General features: G+C 46.1%; 1 protein-coding gene across 1 annotated transcript in view; it reads left to right on the top strand.

The window, feature by feature from the left end:
* The first annotated feature begins 217 nt into the window (after nt 1-217).
* APMAP (adipocyte plasma membrane associated protein) overlaps nt 218-19,421 on the top strand; it is a 61,232-nt gene continuing 42,028 nt past the window's right edge. The window contains exons 1-2 of the mRNA XM_075339417.1: nt 218-412; nt 16,096-16,212. Of these exons, the coding sequence (XP_075195532.1) occupies nt 315-412; nt 16,096-16,212 (215 nt within the window). The 5' untranslated portion in view covers nt 218-314. The remainder of the gene's footprint in view (nt 413-16,095; nt 16,213-19,421) is intronic.

Here is a 19,421-nt window from a genome sequence, read left to right as displayed (position 1 = left end):
TCTTCCTCGCCGCCGTGCACTCTCTTCCTCGCCCCCGTGCACTCTTCCTCGCCCCCGTCCGTCCAGGCCCCACAGGCACCGCCCCCCCTATGCGCACACGTCAGGTTAACCAGAGGTCACCACAGTTTCTCGCGCTGACTTCTTTCCAGCTCGTGTTTTCCTATTGGCCCGAGTAAGATTTCACTAGAGGTCTCTTCCTATTGGTCCGCGGTGTTGACAGCTGGCTGCTCATTGGCTGGCGTCCTCATTCTAGGTGACAGCGCCCGTGCTCGGTGCCCTTGCTGTGAGCGCTGTGGTGGATGTCTGAGTAGCTGATGACCATGGAGGAGGGAGACGGACTGCGGCAGCGGAGGCCGATCCGACCGCAGGTCATCACCGACGAGACTGTGACACAGGAGACGCAGGCCACCAGGTGGGCACAATCCACTGCAAGAGGGGGGCATGGAGGGGGTAGGAGAACATCCACGCGGGTATGTGACATGCTGTGGGTGGGGTCATCAGATGGCAGGAAAATCGTGTGTTTATATCATGTAAAATGGTCCTTTAAGGGATGTTCCATATTAGATAAGCTGCTACCACTGAGACCCTCATCCATAACTAACAGTAGTATCAGATGTAGGACCCTACAGCCGCACCTCCATACATCCGTCTCTCATACATGCATACACTGCTCAGCCACATATATGGTACATACATATAGCCGCTCCCCAGCCGCACATACAGTACATATGCCACCCATACATTCACATGACGCTCAGCTACACATACATACATTCATACGCCGCACATATAGTCATACGACACTCCGCTGCCCATACATTCATCCATACTGTGACAGTGCACACATATACATACATACATACATACATACAGCTCTGGCAAAAATTGTGACCACTGCAATTGTCAGTTTTTCTGATTTGTCTCTTTATAGGTATATTTGAGTAAAATTGTTCTTTTTTTTCTATAAACTACTGACGTCTCCAAATTTAAAAGCAATACATTTTGTATTTTCTGAAAATGAGAAATGGTCAAAATAACAAAACAAGGCATTGCTTTCACAACTGAATAATGCAAAGAAAACAAGTTCATAATCATTTAGAAACAACAATGCTAATAATGTTTTAACTCAGGAAGAGTTCAGAAATCAATATTTTGTGGAATAACCATGATTTTTTATCCCAGCTTTCATGCGTCTGTGCATGCCTTCCACCAGTCTGCCACACTGCTTTTAGGTGACCTTATGCCACTCCTGGTGCAAAAATGTAAGCTTTGATGGCTTGTGACTATCCATCTTCCTCTTGATTATATTCCAGAGGTTTTCAATGGGGTTCAGGTCTGGAGATTGGGCTGGCCATGACAGGGTTTTGATGTAGTGGTCCTTCATCCACACATGTGTGACGTGTGACATGGCGCATTGTCCTGCTGGAAAAACCAGTCCTCAGAGTTGGGGAACATTGCCTGAGGAGAAGGAAGAAACTGTTTTTCCAGGATAACCTTTTATGTAGCTTGATTCATACGTCCTTCTGCCCAATTCCAGCCTCGCTGAAGCATCCCCAGATCATCACTGATTCTTTACCAAATTTCACAGTGGGTGCAAGACACTGTGGCTTGTATGCCTCTCCAGGTCTCCGTCTAACTATTAAATGACCAGGTGTTGGGCACAACTGAAAATTGGACTCATCAGGGAAGATTACCTTAAAGGGAACCTGTCATCAGGAATTTGGCTTTCAACCTAAACGTTTCCCCCTCTGCAGCTCCTGGGCTGCATTCTAGGAAGGTTTTTGTACTTTTTGTGCCCCTTTTTAAACCAAAATAAACACTTTATAAACTTGTACCTTTCTGTTTGAAAATCTTGTTAATTTTCCATGGGGGCGGGCCGTGTGGCGTCCGTTGCTGTAGCTTACGCCGTCCCCCATGCTCCAAATCATGCCTCATAACGCCGCCCACTGCGCCGAGGTCCCGTGCACGCCGGGACACCTAGTGACGTGGTCGCAGGCACGAGAGTATGGGCGGCGCTGCGATTGCATCGCAAGTCCGCGCCCATACTCTCGTGTGCGCGCTCTCCCCTCTGTACGTCGCTCAGATCCTCTGCTTCTTCTGTGCTCCGCTCCTCCCATCTATTTCCTGCTGCAGGGTACGATGGGAAGGAGGTGACGTCGGGCCGGCGCAGAACACTGGAGGCAGTGGGGGAGAGCGCGCACACGAGAGTATGGGCGGGCACTTGCGATGCATTCACAGCGCCGCCCATACTCTCGTGCCTGCGACCACGTCACTAGGTGTCCCGGCGTGCACGGGACCTCGGCGCAGTGGGCGGCGTTATGAGGCATGATTTGGAGCATGGGGGACGGCGTAAGCTACAGCAACGGACGCCACACGGCCCGCCCCCATGGAAAATTAACAAGATTTTCAAACAGAAAGGTACAAGTTTATAAAGTGTTTATTTTGGTTTAAAAAGGGGCACAAAAAGTACAAAAACCTTCCTAGAATGCAGCCCAGGAGCTGCAGAGGGGGAAACGTTTAGGTTGAAAGCCAAATTCCTGATGACAGGTTCCCTTTAAGCCAGCTTTACACCTTACAATTAGGTGTGCGATCTCGTATGCGATGTGACACGCCCAGGTTGCATATGCGATTGAATGAGATTGCACGTAGGTCGTTCATTTGCTGTCACACCTGCGTTAGTAGTCTATGTTAAATTGATCAATTTTGTGTGCGATCCTTTAGATCATGTGTTCTGTGACGTATGCATTGGGCACCTTTTTTTTTTTTTTTATTTATTGACTTGCCAAGCGTGTGTAATGTGTAGGGATGCGTTTTTACTATGTCATCTGCCATTCAGCTCTGCTACATGGCCGCTGACAGCAGACACAGACAGCCATGTAGCAGAGCTGAATGGCAGATGACAGCAGACACAGAAAGAGCCGCACTGTCAGAATGAACTCGGGTGAACCTCACCCGACTTCATTGTCATGCTGCGGCTCTGTCTGTGTCGCGTCCTGATTAGCGGTCACCTGTGAAGGGCTCACCGGTGACCGCTAATCTCCTGAGTAAGTGAATTGAGCAGCCCTCTCTCATATACTCACCGATCCCCAATCCCCGGCTCTGCACGGCATTCACACTGCTCCGGCGGCTTTTACTGTTTTGAAAAAGCCGGCTGCTCATTAAACAATCTCGTATTCCCTGCTTTCCCCGCCCACCGGCACCTATGATTGGTTACAGTGAGACACGCCCCCACGCTGAGTGACAGGTGTCACACTGCACCCATACACAGCAGCCGGTGGGCGTGTCTATACTGTGCAGTGAAATAAATAATTAAATAATTAAAACAAACGGCGTGCGGTCTCCCCCAATTTTAAAACCAGCCAGATAAAGCCATACGGCTGAAGGCTGGTATTCTCAGGATGGGGAGCTCCACGTTATGGGGAGCCCCCCAGCCTAACAATATCAGCCAACAGCCGCCCAGAATTGCCGCATACATTATATGCGACAGTTCTGGGGCTGTACCCGGCTCTTCCCGATTTGCCCTGGTGCGTTGGCAAATCGGGGTAATAAGGAGTTATTGGCAGCCCATAGCTGCCAGTAAGTCCTAGATTAATCATGTCAGGCGTCTATGAGACACCTTCCATGATTAATCTGTAAATTACAGTAAATAAACACACACACACGAAAAATCCTTTATTAGAAATAAAAAACACAAACATATACCCTGGTTCACCACTTTAATCAGCCCCAAAAAGCCCTCCTTTTCCGGCGTACTCCAGGATGGTCCAGCGTCGCGTCCAGCTGTGCTGCATGAAGGTGACAGGAGCTGCAGAATACACCGCCGCTCCTGTCACCTCCACACAGCAAATGAAGACAGCCGCGCGATCAGCTGAGCTGTCACTGAGGTTACCCGCTGTCACTGGATCCAGAGGTGGATGCAGCGGTGGCCGCGGGTAAGCTCAGTGACCGCTCAGCTGATCGCGCTACTCACCGCCACTCCTCTCACCTCCACGCAGCAACTGAGGTGAGTAGCGCGATCAGCTGAGCTGTCACTGAGGTTACCCGCGGCCACCGCTGCATCCACCGCTGGATCCAGTGACAGCGGGTAACCTCAGTGACAGCTCAGCTGATCGCACGGCTGTCTTCATTTGCTGTGTGGAGGTGACCGGAGCGGCTGTGTCTGCTGCAGCTCCGGTCACCTCCATGCAGCAGCACTGGATGCGACGCTGGACCATCCTGGATTACGCCGGACAAGGAGGGCTTTTTGGGGCTGATTAAAGTGGTTAACCAGGGTATATGTTTGTGTTTTTTATTTCTAATAAAGGATTTTTCGTGTGTGTGTGTGTTTATTTACTGTAATTTACAGATTAATCATGGAGGGTGTCTCATAGACGCCTGACATCATTAATCTAGGACTTATTGGCAGCTATGGGCTTCCAATAACTCATTACCCCGATTTGCCAACGCACCAGGGCAAATCGGGAAGAGCCGGGTACAGTCCCAGAACTGTTGCATCTAATGTATGCGGCAATTCTGGGCGGCTGTTGGCTGATATTGTTAGGGTGGGGGGCTTCCCATAACGTGGAGCTCCCCATCCTGAGAATACCAGCCTTCAGCCGTATGGCTTTATCTGGCTGGTTTTAAAATTGGGGGGGACCGCACGCCGTTTTTTTTAATTATTTAATTATTTATTTCACTGCACAGAATAGACACGCCCACCGGCTGCTGTGATTGGGTGCAGTGTGACACCTGTCACTCAGCGTGGGGGCGTGTCTCACTGTAACCAATCATAGGTGCCGGTGGGCAGGTAAAGCAGGGAATACGAGATTGTTTAATGGGCGGCCGGCTTTTTCAAAACAGTAAAAGCCGCCGGAGCAGTGTGAATGCCGTGCCGCGCCGGGGATCGGTGAGTATATGAGAGAGGGGGATAGACTGACATGGACAGAGTGAGGGACAGAGATAGTGACCGACTGACAGAGATTAGTGCATGACAGACATTGTGAGGCCCTTCAGAACGCAGCTTTTCAGCTGCGCTCTGAAGCGGACCTTTTTTAAGCTGCGGTGCAGAGCGCACACCTGCGCACATAGCCTCAGACATCAAAATCGTATGAGGGATGTCACACGTTACAATTGACTAGGTTCATACAACAAAACGTCCAATGTATGAGGAATAAACGACGTGTATGCGATCACCGTATTTTAGTTCAATCTTGATTGCACGTAGGTTTCACACGCAAATACGTCACGAACGATGCCGGATGTGCATCACTTACAACTTGACCCCGACGACGGATTGAAAGATTTATTGAAGCGTGTAAAGCAGGCATTACTCTAGAAATTGGGCAGATTAAACTTCGCGAAGGACGTATGAATCAAGCTGCGTACAAGGTTATCCTGGAAAAACAGTTGCTTCCTTCTGCCTGGACAATGTTCCCCAACTCTGAGGGCTGGATTTTCCAGCAGAACAATGTGCCATGACACAGCTAGGTCAATCAATGTGTGGGTGAAAATAAAAAAAAAACCCTAAAAGTTCACATTGCCCCCTATTCACCTTGTTAAATATAAAACCGTTATAAACATTAAAAATATACACACATTTGGTATCGCCGCATTCAGAAATGCCCGATCTATCAAAATATAAAATCAGGTATTTTAACCTATAAGGAGCCCCTTTAAATCTCAAGAGTTGATTCCCATCAAAAGACCTAATACCTATAATTAAGACACAGGAATCTAAATTGCTTGCAAAAAGTGAAACAATTATTTTTATTATTAAAGCAAAGTACATTTACATTGTAATTAGTGACATTTCACAAAAGGACCATAGTTTAGTGAAAAAGATGGAGGGAAAATAGTATAGCCACACTAATAGTTCATGTGGTGATGCACCCCGAGTAGGCAGAAACCCTTTTAATTTTACCAATTTATTAAATGCCAGTTGAGACCAAACGACTACATTGTCAGGGGAATACTGTCTATGAGATTAAACCCATGTATTCAGATCTCATCAAACATATGTGCCAACCGACCTGTTGGGGTCGAGTAATAACACTAATTATATGTGGATGTGACCACCCTCAATCCGACAATGCAATTGAGAGCTACACACAATCACCCTAAGAAGCATATGCCAAAAGTATACAAAGGGTTAATTTGTTATGGTCTATAGTGACACTATTTATATGTGGATGTAAACACCCTCAATCCTACAGTTAGATTGAGAGCTGCACAAAAACCCCAAGAAGCATATGCCACAGGTAAATAGTGGGTTAATTGGTGTATCACCCCAGAGTTGAAATTACTCCAGGTCACACGTAAGTATATTCTTAAATATCAATAATAAGGTCAGAAGACACATTAAACCTGCAATAAACCTGCAATACAGACGATTTGGTCTTTACCTGAAGTCATGTTTAGTGATGGCTAGAGGGTTTCCACGTGGTCGGGGTCCGTCACCAGTGACTCTGCCTCAACGCGCGTTTCACCGCTTCGGTTTCGTCAGGAGGCTTCTCAAATCGTCTGTATTACAGGTTTATTGCAGGTTTAATGTGTCTTCTGACCTTATTATTGATATTTAAGAATATACTTACGTGTGACCTGGAGTAATTTCAACTCTGGGGTGATACACCAATTAACCCACTATTTACCTGTGGCATATGCTTCTTGGGGTTTTTGTGCAGCTCTCAATCTAACTGTAGGATTGAGGGTGTTTACATCCACATATAAATAGTGTCACTATAGACCATAACAAATTAACCCTTTGTATACTTTTGGCATATGCTTCTTAGGGTGATTGTGTGTAGCTCTCAATTGCATTGTCGGATTGAGGGTGGTCACATCCACATATAATTAGTGTTATTACTCGACCCCAACAGGTCGGTTGGCACATATGTTTGATGAGATCTGAATACATGGGTTTAATCTCATAGACAGTATTCCCCTGACAATGTAGTCGTTTGGTCTCAACTGGCATTTAATAAATTGGTAAAATTAAAAGGGTTTCTGCCTACTCGGGGTGCATCACCACATGAACTATTAGTGTGGCTATACTATTTTCCCTCCATCTTTTTCACTAAACTATGGTCCTTTTGTGAAATGTCACTAATTACAATGTAAATGTACTTTGCTTTAATAATAAAAATAATTGTTTCACTTTTTGCAAGCAATTTAGATTCCTGTGTCTTAATTATAGGTATTATATAAAATCAGGTAATCTGAGCGGTACGCGGTGTGGTGAGAAAAAAAATCCAAATGCCAAAATTGCATCTTTTTGTCGCTGCAGTTTTTTCTTCATATGCAATAACAGGCGAATGTACCATCTGCGCAAAAATAGTGGAATCCAAAAGTCAGCTCAAGACGCAAAAAATAAGCTGTCACTGAGCCCCAGATCCCGAAAAATGAGAACGCTACGGGTCTCGGAAAATGGCGTCAAAAGCGCCACTCTTTTCTTTGGACAAACTTCAGAATTTTTTTACTCTCTTAGATAAAAGAAAAAGCATACACGTTTGGTTATCTACGGATCCATACTGACGTGAGGCACCACACTGACATATTAGTTTTACCGTATAGTGAACACTGTGAATAGAAGACCTAAAAAACTATCATGCATTTTCACTTTGACAGGAAATTAAAAAAAAGTTACAGCTTTTGGAAGAAGGGGAGGAAAAAACAAAAATGAAAAACGGAAAATCGCCCAGGGTGAAGGGGTTAAAAGGAATATGTAATCATAAATACGGTAGTTGGTTTTTATGTATATTTATTTATTTATTTATTTATTTATTTTTTTAATACCACTATTAGGCCCTGTGCGCACTAGGCCGTTTTACCCGTGGATTTACCCGCGGTTTTGCTGCGGAAATTTCTTGAGTAATGTTTGAAATCTTTCTGCAGACATTTCCCAGCAAAACCTATGGGGAAAAATAATAGCTGTGCGCACGCTGCGTTTTTTTCTCAAGAAAATTCTTTGTGAAAATTTCTTGAGAAAATGTGCATGTCACTTCTTTTCCGCAGGTACCTGCGGTATACCCCCAGAATTTCACTCCATTCACTGTAATGTAATCGCGAAATTCCGGGGGTATACCGCAGGTAGCAAATGATGTGCGGTATACCCCCGGTATAGCCGCGATTTACCTGCGGTAATGCTCATCGCTGCCTGTGGTTTTGCAGGAAGTGATGTCATTATGACAGAAGAGGAGGCGGAGCAGAGTAAACACACACGTTACACTCCCTGGACGCCGCACAGAAGCACTTCCATGTGACCTCCAGGTGCCCGTGCAGTCTGTGTCCTGCTCCAGCCCCACGGCTGCCCGCCCTGCAGTGTCAGTGTCTGCTCGCAGTATCAGCACCTTGTCACCCTGCAGCGCAGGCAGACACTGACACACAGCAGTGCGTGCAGCCGCTGGGAAACCGAGCGCTGCTGTCAGGAGGTGAGATGATATCATTACCTGCTGTAACGATCTCCTGCCTCCTAACGTCACCGCTGTCACTGCCGTCTATGCCCGCGGCCCGAGACTGTCACTAGCGGTGACGTCACGGGCTCTCGTGATACTGCTGACAACGCAGCGGGCATAGAAGGCAGTGACAGCGCTGATGGCAGGACTGCAGGAGGTAATCACAGCAGGTAATGATCTCATCTATCCTCCTGACAGCAGGGCTCGTCATCCCCTGCAGTGATCTGGGCTAATGATGTTAGCTCAGGTCACTGCATTGCTCTCTCAGCCAATGGGGAACATTCTGTTCTTCACTTACTGGAACAGTGACTATGGTATGGATCGTCGTGGGACCCCCCCCTTATTGGATTACGCCGGACCCGGATTTGATTGTTCTTGTCAATAAATTGGTGAAAGAGGGAATGTGGGCAGTGTTTTTTCAAATAAAACTTTTTTTGTTGTCTATTTTTTATTTCTTACTGACTGGGTTGGTGATGTCAGTTATCTGATAGACGCGTGACATCACTAACCCCAGGGACTGATGCCAGGTGACATTACACATCTGGCATCAACCCCATATATTACCCCGTTTGCCACCGCACCAGGGCAACGGGATGAGTTGGGGCGAAGCGCCAGGATTAGCACGTCTAATGGATGCGCTACTTCTGGGGCAGCTGCAGCCTGCTATTTTTAGGCTGGGGAGTGTCCAATAACAGTGGACCTCCCTAGTCTGAGAATATCAGACCTCAGCTGTCCGCTTTACCTTGGCTGGTGATCCAATATGGGGGGACCCAACGTTTTTTGTTTTAAATTGTTTATTTAATGTAAAATAACAGCGTGGGGTGCCCTCTGTTTTGGATTACCAGCCAAGGTGAAGCTGCCAGCTGTGGTTTGCAGGCTGCAGCCGTCTGCTTTACCCTAGCTGGCTACAAAAGATGGGGGGACCTCACGTCATTTTTTTTTTTTTTTTTTTTTTATTTCTTTTTTTGGCTAAATACAAGGCTAGGCACCATTTAGTGCCACATGAAAGTCACTAAAGGGTGCCGGCTTAGAATATGCAGGGGGGTGGGACATTATATAGGTCTTTCTCATCTATCTATCTATTCAGCTATCCATCTTTCCCTCTATCCATTATCTGTTTATCGATTATCTATCTATTATCTACCGTATATTATTTATTGCAGTCCAGCATAAAAAAACTGCAGGGACCAACCTGCGGAAAAACCGCGGTAAAAAACGCATGCGTTTTTTTTTGTTTTTTTTTCCCGCAGTTTTGGTGCGGTAATCTTCAACTCCCAGAAGTTTCTCAAGAAATTTTCTTGAGAAAAATCACTTTTCTAGTGTGCACATAGCCTTAAGATATAAATAGAAAATCTTGCAGTTTTCATACTGGCCACTAGGTCTAATATTAGACTCCTGTTTCCTGTTCACATGAACATTAGCAGCAGTACACTGCCTCAGGCCCAACCTGTGTGAATAGGTTCCATTTGAGCCTCTCATCTGAGCATGCTTTAATCTGGACAGGTCCCTGTGCCGGGAGGGGAGTAGGTCGGCTGTGACATCACCTATTGTGATTGATGGATCCTGTGCTATTAGCGGTGTCATTGTAATTCTGCCTGTTATAATAATGTGACTGCTGAAACGTCTGTGCAAAGCAGCAAGTATGAGTTGCTTTTTTTTTTTTTTTCAGCACTAAAAAAGCTGCTTTTTTGACTCTTTTTTTTTTTTTTTTTTTCAGGCTTCTTTGTCTGTTTTTCTTGTCCCATGCTTTTTTTGTCCCTTGATTTTTTTTTTTTTTTTTTTTTTTTTTTTTTTTCCCATGCTTCTTCTTATGTATTGCGATAGGGGTGAAAAATAGCAGAAAGAATTGACATGTCAAGCAAGGAAAAAAGCATGATAAAAGCCCTGTGGGCCTATTGACTAGCGTGATTGGTGAAAAATAATAAAAAAAAATGTTTAACATAAAAACGTGATTTTACCAATTGCCCATTTTTGGATGACATGTATCCTTTTAATACTTCTTGCAGCTGCATCGTGCCCAAGGGATTCCGCTGTACCCAGCCCATCTGTTCTAACAACCTCTTAACTCCCCCCTTTGCGCTGCTTTAGCTGACGATATTTGGGGATATTACCCCGGGCACGTTGGTTTCCCGTCTGGTCATACACTCAGGACGGCAGAGCTGCTCCTGCTTCCATTCACTGAGGCTGATCCGTGTGTATGGAGTGACATGTGCGAGGCGTGCGACTCCTCCTCGGCTTGTAAACTGAAGCGCCCGTCATTAGAGGCTGACAATGCAGGGCGTGCGAGAGGAATGGAGGGAGAAGTACACAGACGCTGTCATACCCGGCACAGTCAGGCTGTCTGTACATCATACCGGTGTTATCTGGAGTAATATCAGGGTAAACCAGTGGTGACATTGTGGGGCTTCTCTGGGGAGGACCAGTAAAGGCATCGCCAGGTAACATTGTCTGATAAATGGCACCTACATCCATCAGACACTTGTGGAATATCCCTAGGATGTAGCCTGAATGTCTAAGGCCTTGTGCGCACTAGGCGTTTTTGCCGCGTTTTTAGCGGCGTTTTTTACCGCGTTTTTGCGCTGAAAACGCAGTGACATTGCTTCCCCAGCAATGTCTGAGTTTTCAGTTTTGCTGTCTGCACACAGCGTTTTTTTGTAGCTGCGTTTTTGTGGTGACCACAAAAACGCAGCATGTCAATTATTTCTGCGTTTTTCACTGCGTTTTTCACCCATTGAGTTCAATGAGATGTTCAAAAAGGCAATGAGAAACGCATATAGCTGCGCTTCTATGACTAAAAACGCAGCTATAAACGCAAAGGGTGGGTACTACAGTGACGTGTACAGGAGGAGGATTCCTTCTGTCAGTAAACACAGAAGCGTGAATCCTCCCGGTACCGTCACCGCTGCGTCCACCTCCCGTCCTGTGCATGTCAGCTCCCATGCGGTGTCATGGCTGGGCGGGAGGTGGAGGCAGCGGCGAAAACAAAAGTGAACAGTAGAAAAAAAAATTTATACTCCCCTGTCTGCAGGGTCCCGGTGCCATGCCCGCTCCCAGCTCCTGTCCCGGTACCGCCGCTTCGGCTGTGTGCTCTCAGGCACATACGAAGCCTGCAGGACCTGGCGATGGATCACCTGACGCATCAGCTGATCGTAATTCTCGCTGTGTCGCCGGCTTTTTAGCGCCCGGCCGGCTTAACCTATCAGCTGATCCTGCCGTCAGGAGACTTCATCAGCTGATTACTGGCAGCTCCTGCAGCGATGGGACAGGATCAGACTCTCATCCGATCGCTCCAGGAGCTGCCAGTAATCAGCACGGATGTGACTCAGTATTTTTTATTTTTTTATTTTTTTTTCTACTGATGCATCAGCTGATTGTATAATCGGCTTTTATACAATCAGCTGCTGTGTCATGGAATTCACATCCTTGATCCTGACACTTCATCTGATCACTTTGCCTTCCAGCAAACCGATCAGAGTATATTGGATCCGGATTGGACGGCGCGGGACCCTTGACCCAGCATTACTGCGGAGGGGGGTTCTTTATTTCAATAAAGATGGAGTCACTAATTGTGTTGTTTTATTTCTAATAAAAATATTTTTCTGTGTTGTTTTTTTTTTATCTTTAATAGAAATTCATGGTGGCCATGTCTAATATTGGCGTGACACCATGAATTTCGGGCTTAGGGCCAGCTGACAATATACAGCTAGCCCTAACCCCATTATTACCCAGCGAGCCACCCCGGCATCAGGGCAGCTGGAAGAGTTGGATACAGCGCCAGAAGTTGGCGCTTCTATGAAAGCGCCATTTTCTGGGGCGGCTGCGGACTGCAATTCGCAGCGGGGGTGCCCAGAAAGCATGGGCACCCTGCACTGTGGATTCCAATCCCCAGCTGCCTAGTTGTACCTGGCTGGACTCAAAAATTGGGCGAAGTTCATGAAATAAAAAAAGGGCTTCCCTATATTTTTGGTTCCCAGCCGGGTACAAATAGGCAGCTGGGGGTTGGGGGCAGCCCATACCTGCCTGCTGTACCTGGCTAGCATACAAAAATATAGCGAAGCCCATGTCATTTTTTTTTTTTTTTTTTTGGGCAAAAGACTCCTGCATACAGTCCTAGATGGAGGATGCTGAGCCTTGTAGTTCTGCAGCTGCTGTCTGCTCTCCTGCATACACTAGTTCTGCAGCTGTCTGCTCTCCTGCATACAATGAAGAACATATTGAAGAAGGAAATGACATCAGACTTTTTTTTTCATCAACAATCTTTAATGGCATTTGTTCACTGATTAAAAACACAGTGAGCAAAAACGCAGCAAAAAACGCACCAAAATGCGGTAAAAACGCACGCGTTTTTTTGCCGCGGGTGCGTTTTTAACACAAAAACGCACATAACGCAGCGTGAAAAAAACGCCTAGTGCGTACATACCTTAAGATGCTCATTTAAAGACTAGACCCCCCCCCCATGCCTATGCTCATGCTCATTCCTCCTGGCCCAATCCTCAGTACACTAGATTCTTGCCAATCACTGACCATCCTCTGTCACTGATTAGCCGCGCAGGTATTTACAGGCACATCCGGCGGCTCGGTGACGGACCAGAAAGCACAGAGGAGTGTAGACCGGGCCGCCTCGGGAGGGATGGTGCCTCATAGCTTATTACATGCGAGTGCTCTGTGTTATGTTATGAATAATTTCTGCTTGACCCTGGGCCATAAACATGTCTATTTTGTATTATCCGGTATTAATGCCTCTGTTCTTCTCCCCCCGCCTTGGTGTTCTTTTTTTGCTGTGTCTCTATTCCTTTTTGTGCCTTGTATGTCTAGTTAGCCAGCGGGAGGTTATTCTCAAAAAGACACAAAGAATTGAGGATCACGCCCCTTTGACAAACAAGATTTACATGTAAGGTGCAAATAGGAAGAGGCGGGGGTCATCTCGAGAGGTATAGATATAGAAAAAAAAAAGTCAGGAGATCACGGGCACAATATTTTGTTTTGATGGAGATAGTGGTAGTGGGGGGAGGCTCCTGCTGCAGCAGGTTGTCTTACAAATAAATGCTACCTACCTATTGGATCAGTTTTAAAGGGAATTTGTCACCAAGTTTTTGCCACCTAATCTGAGAGCAGCATAATGTAGGGGCAGAGACCCTGATTCCAGTGATGTGTCACTTACTGGGCTGCTTAGTGTAGTTGATAAAATCACTAGTTAATCAGCAGTAGATTATCATTAGAGGACTACTTGGCCTGCTGCTAGATAGTCCAGCATATTGATGAGCTCTGTATAACGGCTAGATCTGCAGCAGAGAAAACATTGATTTTATGAAATGACAGCAAACAGCTCAGTAAGTGACACATCGTTGGAATCAGGGTCTCTGTCCCTACATTATGCTGCTCCCAGGGGAGCAAGAACCTGGTGATAGTTTCCTTTAACAGGTCATTGCTGATTGGGAGCAGTGGGGACATGGTTTAGCACCTGAGATTCACTGAGCAGGTTCTTCCATATATTTCTAATTTTTTTTTTTTTTTTAACATTGTCATGTACAACAAAATAGGATCATATGAAAGGAAGCGAATAAAGGGAATCTGTCACCAGGTTTTTGCTCCCCCATCTGAGAGCATCATAACGTAGAGACAGAGACCCTGATTCCAGCGATGTGTAACTTACTGAGCTGTTTGCTGTCATTTTGGTAAAATCAATGTTTTCTCTGCTGCAGATCTAGCAGTTACACAGAGCTCATGAATATGCTGGACTACCGGGCAGCACACCAAGTAGTCCTGTAATGATAATCTACTGCTGATTAAACAGTGATTTTATCAAATCTACACTAAGCAGCCCAGTAACAGACATTGTTGATATCAGGATCTCTGTCTCTATGCTATGCTGCTCTCAGATTAGGTGACAAAAACCTGGTGACAGATTCCCTTTAGGTGAGAATAACTGGGAGAGGTCTATGTGCATTTACTCTACTTTTGTACCTTGGAGGATCTGGCACCGGACGATGTAGACACCGGGGCAGTTTCATCACTTGTGATCACAGCGCTGTGGTGTAATAATGTTACAGGTGGCACAGTTGTGGTGTAATGTGTGCGGAGCGTTGTCAGCAATGTTAGAACAGCAAGGCTTACGGGAAGATTTTGCAACAAATGAGTAATAGGGTGAGTGTAAATGCCAAGCGCTTGCTGCACCTTCACTTCATTCCATGGTTATTACTGGAGCAGAGGCTGGAAATGGGGTCAGTATTCACCTCTCTAAAATCACTTTATTATTAATGGGGTGTTCTAGAGCTAACAAAATTCTGACTTAAAGTATAACCTAAAAGAAGAGAAACCGTAGGTGGAGATCCAAGAATCGTCCAGGATGCAAAGTGGACTTGATGCGGTTTTCTTCTTTGCACGGTAGCGCTGTGCACCAGGTCACAGCCACATTACTAGATATCACCAGAATAAATCCATATCAGTAGATACCTGCCAGATTAGTTCCTTGTTAATAACCAAACTGCACTTTACTTGCCCTCTTCGGGTCCAGCACTATGTCTCCAGCGATGCTCCATTGTATATATGTGCATGTGACGGCACCGCTACTGCCACTCCCTGCAGCTAATCACATCCACATGTAGATGGCATGTGATTAGCTGCAGCGCTGTCGTCACTGCTGCAGCCAAACAGTACTGGACACACAGTGGGTGCGGTTTGTTTGTTTTATAACAATCTCAACGGGCAGAAATAAGTTTTGGAAAAGGAGATAACGCCTTTAACTCTTAGGGAATTTCTCTTCTGTTTCCTCTCCGGATCCAGAGTCCTGATTCTTGTCTGTTTTTGTAGATGTAGTTTTCTGGACATGATATATATTGCGCCATCATTTTGGGTTATGTATAATGTAACATTAAGCATTTGTACTTCACTCAAAACTTTAAAGTTATTCTAGGCGTTGTAGCCGGAGTGCAGGCTTACTAACAAGCAGAGACCCAGCGTGTCCATGTATTACTTTACACTAGTGATGGGCGCGATCGAGTATTGGGGTGCTCAATATTTAGTCCATGAAACAACAACCTCTATACACAGAGTAACAGCATCACTGCATGATGTGTGCAGGCACCCCAGGGACAGACATTTGCAGTCTCTGGATGGTTCTCTCAGACGATAAAACAATCTTCTTGGACATAGTGTGACCCCCCCCCCCATCCTCCCTCCTGCTGGAAATGCTGTTTATGGCGGGCTGCATATGCGCAGAGACTCAAACTACCCAATCATTGACTCTCCATAATACTCGTTACTCTGGTCGAGCTCATACGAGAATGCGACCAGCTCGAATCGAGGAACGAGCATTTGAGCATTTTAGTGCTCAGCCATCACTGCTTTATACAGATGGACCGTTATGCAGAAGGAGGTCTGGCACCCACAGCCTTGTGTTCTCACCGAGCTGGAAATGTGATAAGAGGCGATCAAGAAGTTATCAGATAAATAACATGGCTCACTGATGGAGATCTATCAAACTCTGATAAAACTTATCCAACAAAAATCTGTTAATACATATACAGTATGTTGGGTATTATGTATACCCCCAGAGAAGATATTGGGTTTTTCATGGTGGTCTCGATAGTCTTGCTAGTGATTGTGTCGGTGATTGACCCATGTTGTGTGGTAAACTCTAATACAAATCTCTGTTTTCTGTCCTCAGCACGTACAGTGGAAAAGTCTTCCGGGCCACATTCACATGCCTGGCGCTGTCGCTCTTGATACCATTCGTGGCAGCCCTGTGCCTTCTCGAGAGCCCAATTGAGCCCCAGTCTCTGAGGTACGTCTAAATGTGAAACGACCATGGTGTATTCTCTTCCCATGAAGATTTGTCTTCAGCATCAGAAGGTGACATGACCTGAAACCAAATCATCAGAATTAGTGTCCAGCTGCTTCTGTCTACGCGTTTCTTTTGCTTAGGTTTTGTATTCTTAAAGGAAACCTATCAGAAGATGTTTGTTGTTAGTGGCCCCAAAGCTGTTCACACCTTATTTTCTCCATATAAGACTTAAAGGGTTGTCCCAAAACAAAATTCATTTTAATCAATAGATCTGGGAATAATTAATATATTCCACAATTGGATGTCTTGAAAAAAAAAATGTTCCTGTGCTGAGATAATCTTATATATGTATCCCTTCTATGTTCTGTGTAATGGCCGTGTCTGACCGTACAGCAGGGGTGGGGAACCTTTTTTCAGCCGGGGCCATTTGGAAATTTCTACCAACCTTCGGGGGCCGCACAAAATTATCAATGTGAAAATTACCCGGCTATATTTGGTCAAACAATTAACTCACCGCTACTGTGGCGGCCGGAGCAGCTTCTCTTTGGTGCGGCTGTGATGTTGGATGATACTAATCATGTTTCTTCTCACAACTGCTTTTCTGTCTCGGTCTGAAGCGCAGTCAACTCTTTGTGATAATAATATTTGCTAAATCATTTACATCACATAGGAGACGCTGGAGGCACGCACAACACATAGGAGACGCTGGAGGCACACACAACACATAGGAGACGCTGGAGGCACGCACAACACATAGGAGACACTGGGACTGCTCTATATACATTACAGGAGTCACTGAAGGCACATACATCACTGGAGGGGCTGGGGGCATATACATCACATTGAAAACGCTGGGACTGCTGTATACACCACAGAAAGGAAACGCTGGGACTGCTGTATATACACAACACAGGAGACACTGGAGGCACATACATCACATGAGGAGCTATATATGCTCCCAGCCCCTCCTGTGATGTAAATGCCCACAGCCCCTCCTGTGTTGTGTATGTCCCCAGTGTCTCCTGTGATGTATATGCCCCCAGCATCTCCAATGTGATGTATAAGTCACAGGAGACGCTGAAGGCAAACAACACAAGAGGGGCTGGGGGGCATACACAACGCAAGAGGGGCTGGGGGACATACACATCACAAGAGGAGCTGGGGGCAAAGCCATCACTGAAGGGGGCACAGACATCACTGGGGGAACACAACACTGGGGGTGATGCACAGCATTGGGAGGGCACACAGCACTGCCCCCCAGTAATGTCAAGGCTCTGCACACAGCACCTGCAGAGCCCTGACATTACCGGGGAGCCACAAACCTGAGGTGATAGACAGCATGGGGTGAGGGACACAGCACTGATCGTTGCACACAACTCTGGGGGGAGGGTACACAAAGTACTGGACGAGGAGCAGAGTGCAGGCGCGCGCACACAGCGCCGGAGACAGTGCAGGCCGGAGGGCAGAGGGGCGGGCAGATCGCTCTGGAGCTGAAAGGTGCGGTCACACCACATGACAGGACATAGGGGCGGGTACATCGCGCCGAGGGCAGAGGGGGCAGATCGCTCCGGAGGGCAGAGGGGCGGGCACACCACACGAGGGGAAAGAGGGGCGGGCAGATCGCTCCGGAGGGCAGAGGGGCGGGCACACACAGCACAAGGGGACAGAGGGGCGGGCACACACCGCTGATCCCAAACAGTGCATGTGGTCATTTAAAGGGCTGGCGGCCCCAGCACTGCAGCCCCCGGGAATGTGCCCGGGGGCCGCATAAAAGGTCATGGTGGGCCGCATGCGGCCAGCGGGCCGGAGGTTCCCCACCCCTGCCGTACAGGGACATGGCCTGATCATACCACATCTCCTGGGCCGGGGAGGAAAGAAAAGAGACTATACAGACATTACAGCATATGGTCACAGATGCTACTTTCAGTGAGCTAAAATGTTTAAAACCCGGTAAGGAAATGTTTTACCTCACAGAATCAGCAGCGTAATGTATTTATTCGCCTTTGCACAATCCAGGAGATGTGGCTAACATAGAACCCCAACTTAACATGTCAAGTTTATTAATGTTAATTAAAATGATCAAAAACTACAAATTGCTACTACCTAAACTCTAACTGCACAGTAAGGAAGAAGAAAACATAGTCCCTACAATACACACTCCCTCCTGTACATTACCTGGCAGCGGGGTCGGCACCCAGATAAGCAAAATGGCTCCCCGACTCACCGACAACTGTCCCTACCCTTACCCTGTAAGCCCCTGCAAAAAAGTATCAATCAGATCTAGCAGATGTCTGCTGCCTAATGGTCTAACTAGCCACTACAAGCAACAATCAGCCTCCTGATGAGCCCGAGTTTTTGTTCGGGTTCTATGTTAGACAACCCAGGAGCTGGGGTATGATCAGACCATGTCCCTGTAATGGTCAGACACGGCCATTACACAGTACACAATAGGGACACATTTATAGCATTATTTCAGTACGAGAACATTTTTTTTCCTTTTTAAACCTGTCCAATTGTGGAGCATTATTATTATTAATAATAATAATATTAATATTTTTTTCCCCCAAGATTTAATAATGAAAATTGTCTTTGTTAGGAGGAAAACCCCTTAAATTGATGTCGCAGAGAAAGGAAACATCATGCATTAGCGAGCCCTGTCTTCATGGTTGTCAGTGAAGGCATATAGGAAGGGGGGGGGGTTATTTGCACCAGTTGGGTTTTACAGGCTCTGTTTCTTTTTTCAGCTATGATGTAGTCTATGATCATAAATCAGCTAAGAAAAGCTAAAAAAAACCCAGAAAACTAAACCTACAAATGTTGCAAACTTTCCCACTGGATCATTAGAATGAGCTCACTGATTAATTCTTAGTTAGTGGAATCTGTTGGCAGGTTTTTGCTACCTCATGTGAGAGCAGTATGATGTAGAGAAAGAGATTCTGAATCCCATAATCTATCACTTAGATTACTTTTTTTTAGCTTCACTCATGTAGCAGAGTCCAGAGGGCTGTCCTTGCCCACACCAGACTCTCTATAGAGAGTAAATAAAGATTCACAAAAAAAGTGACGATTGACAAGCAACCTCTTGGTTACCTTGAGGAACAGCCATAAAATGTGCTAATCTCTTAGATAAAGACTTGGATATCTGGATGAGGTTTTAAGGTCCAGTCACACTAAACAACTTACCAGTGATCCCAACAACGATAGGGATC

This window comes from Anomaloglossus baeobatrachus, chromosome 3, assembly GCF_048569485.1.
Source record: "Anomaloglossus baeobatrachus isolate aAnoBae1 chromosome 3, aAnoBae1.hap1, whole genome shotgun sequence".
NCBI classification, from domain to species: Eukaryota; Metazoa; Chordata; class Amphibia; order Anura; family Aromobatidae; genus Anomaloglossus; species Anomaloglossus baeobatrachus.
The sequence above is the reverse complement of the archived record's forward strand: the minus strand, read 5'-3'. Positions and strand labels throughout refer to the sequence as shown.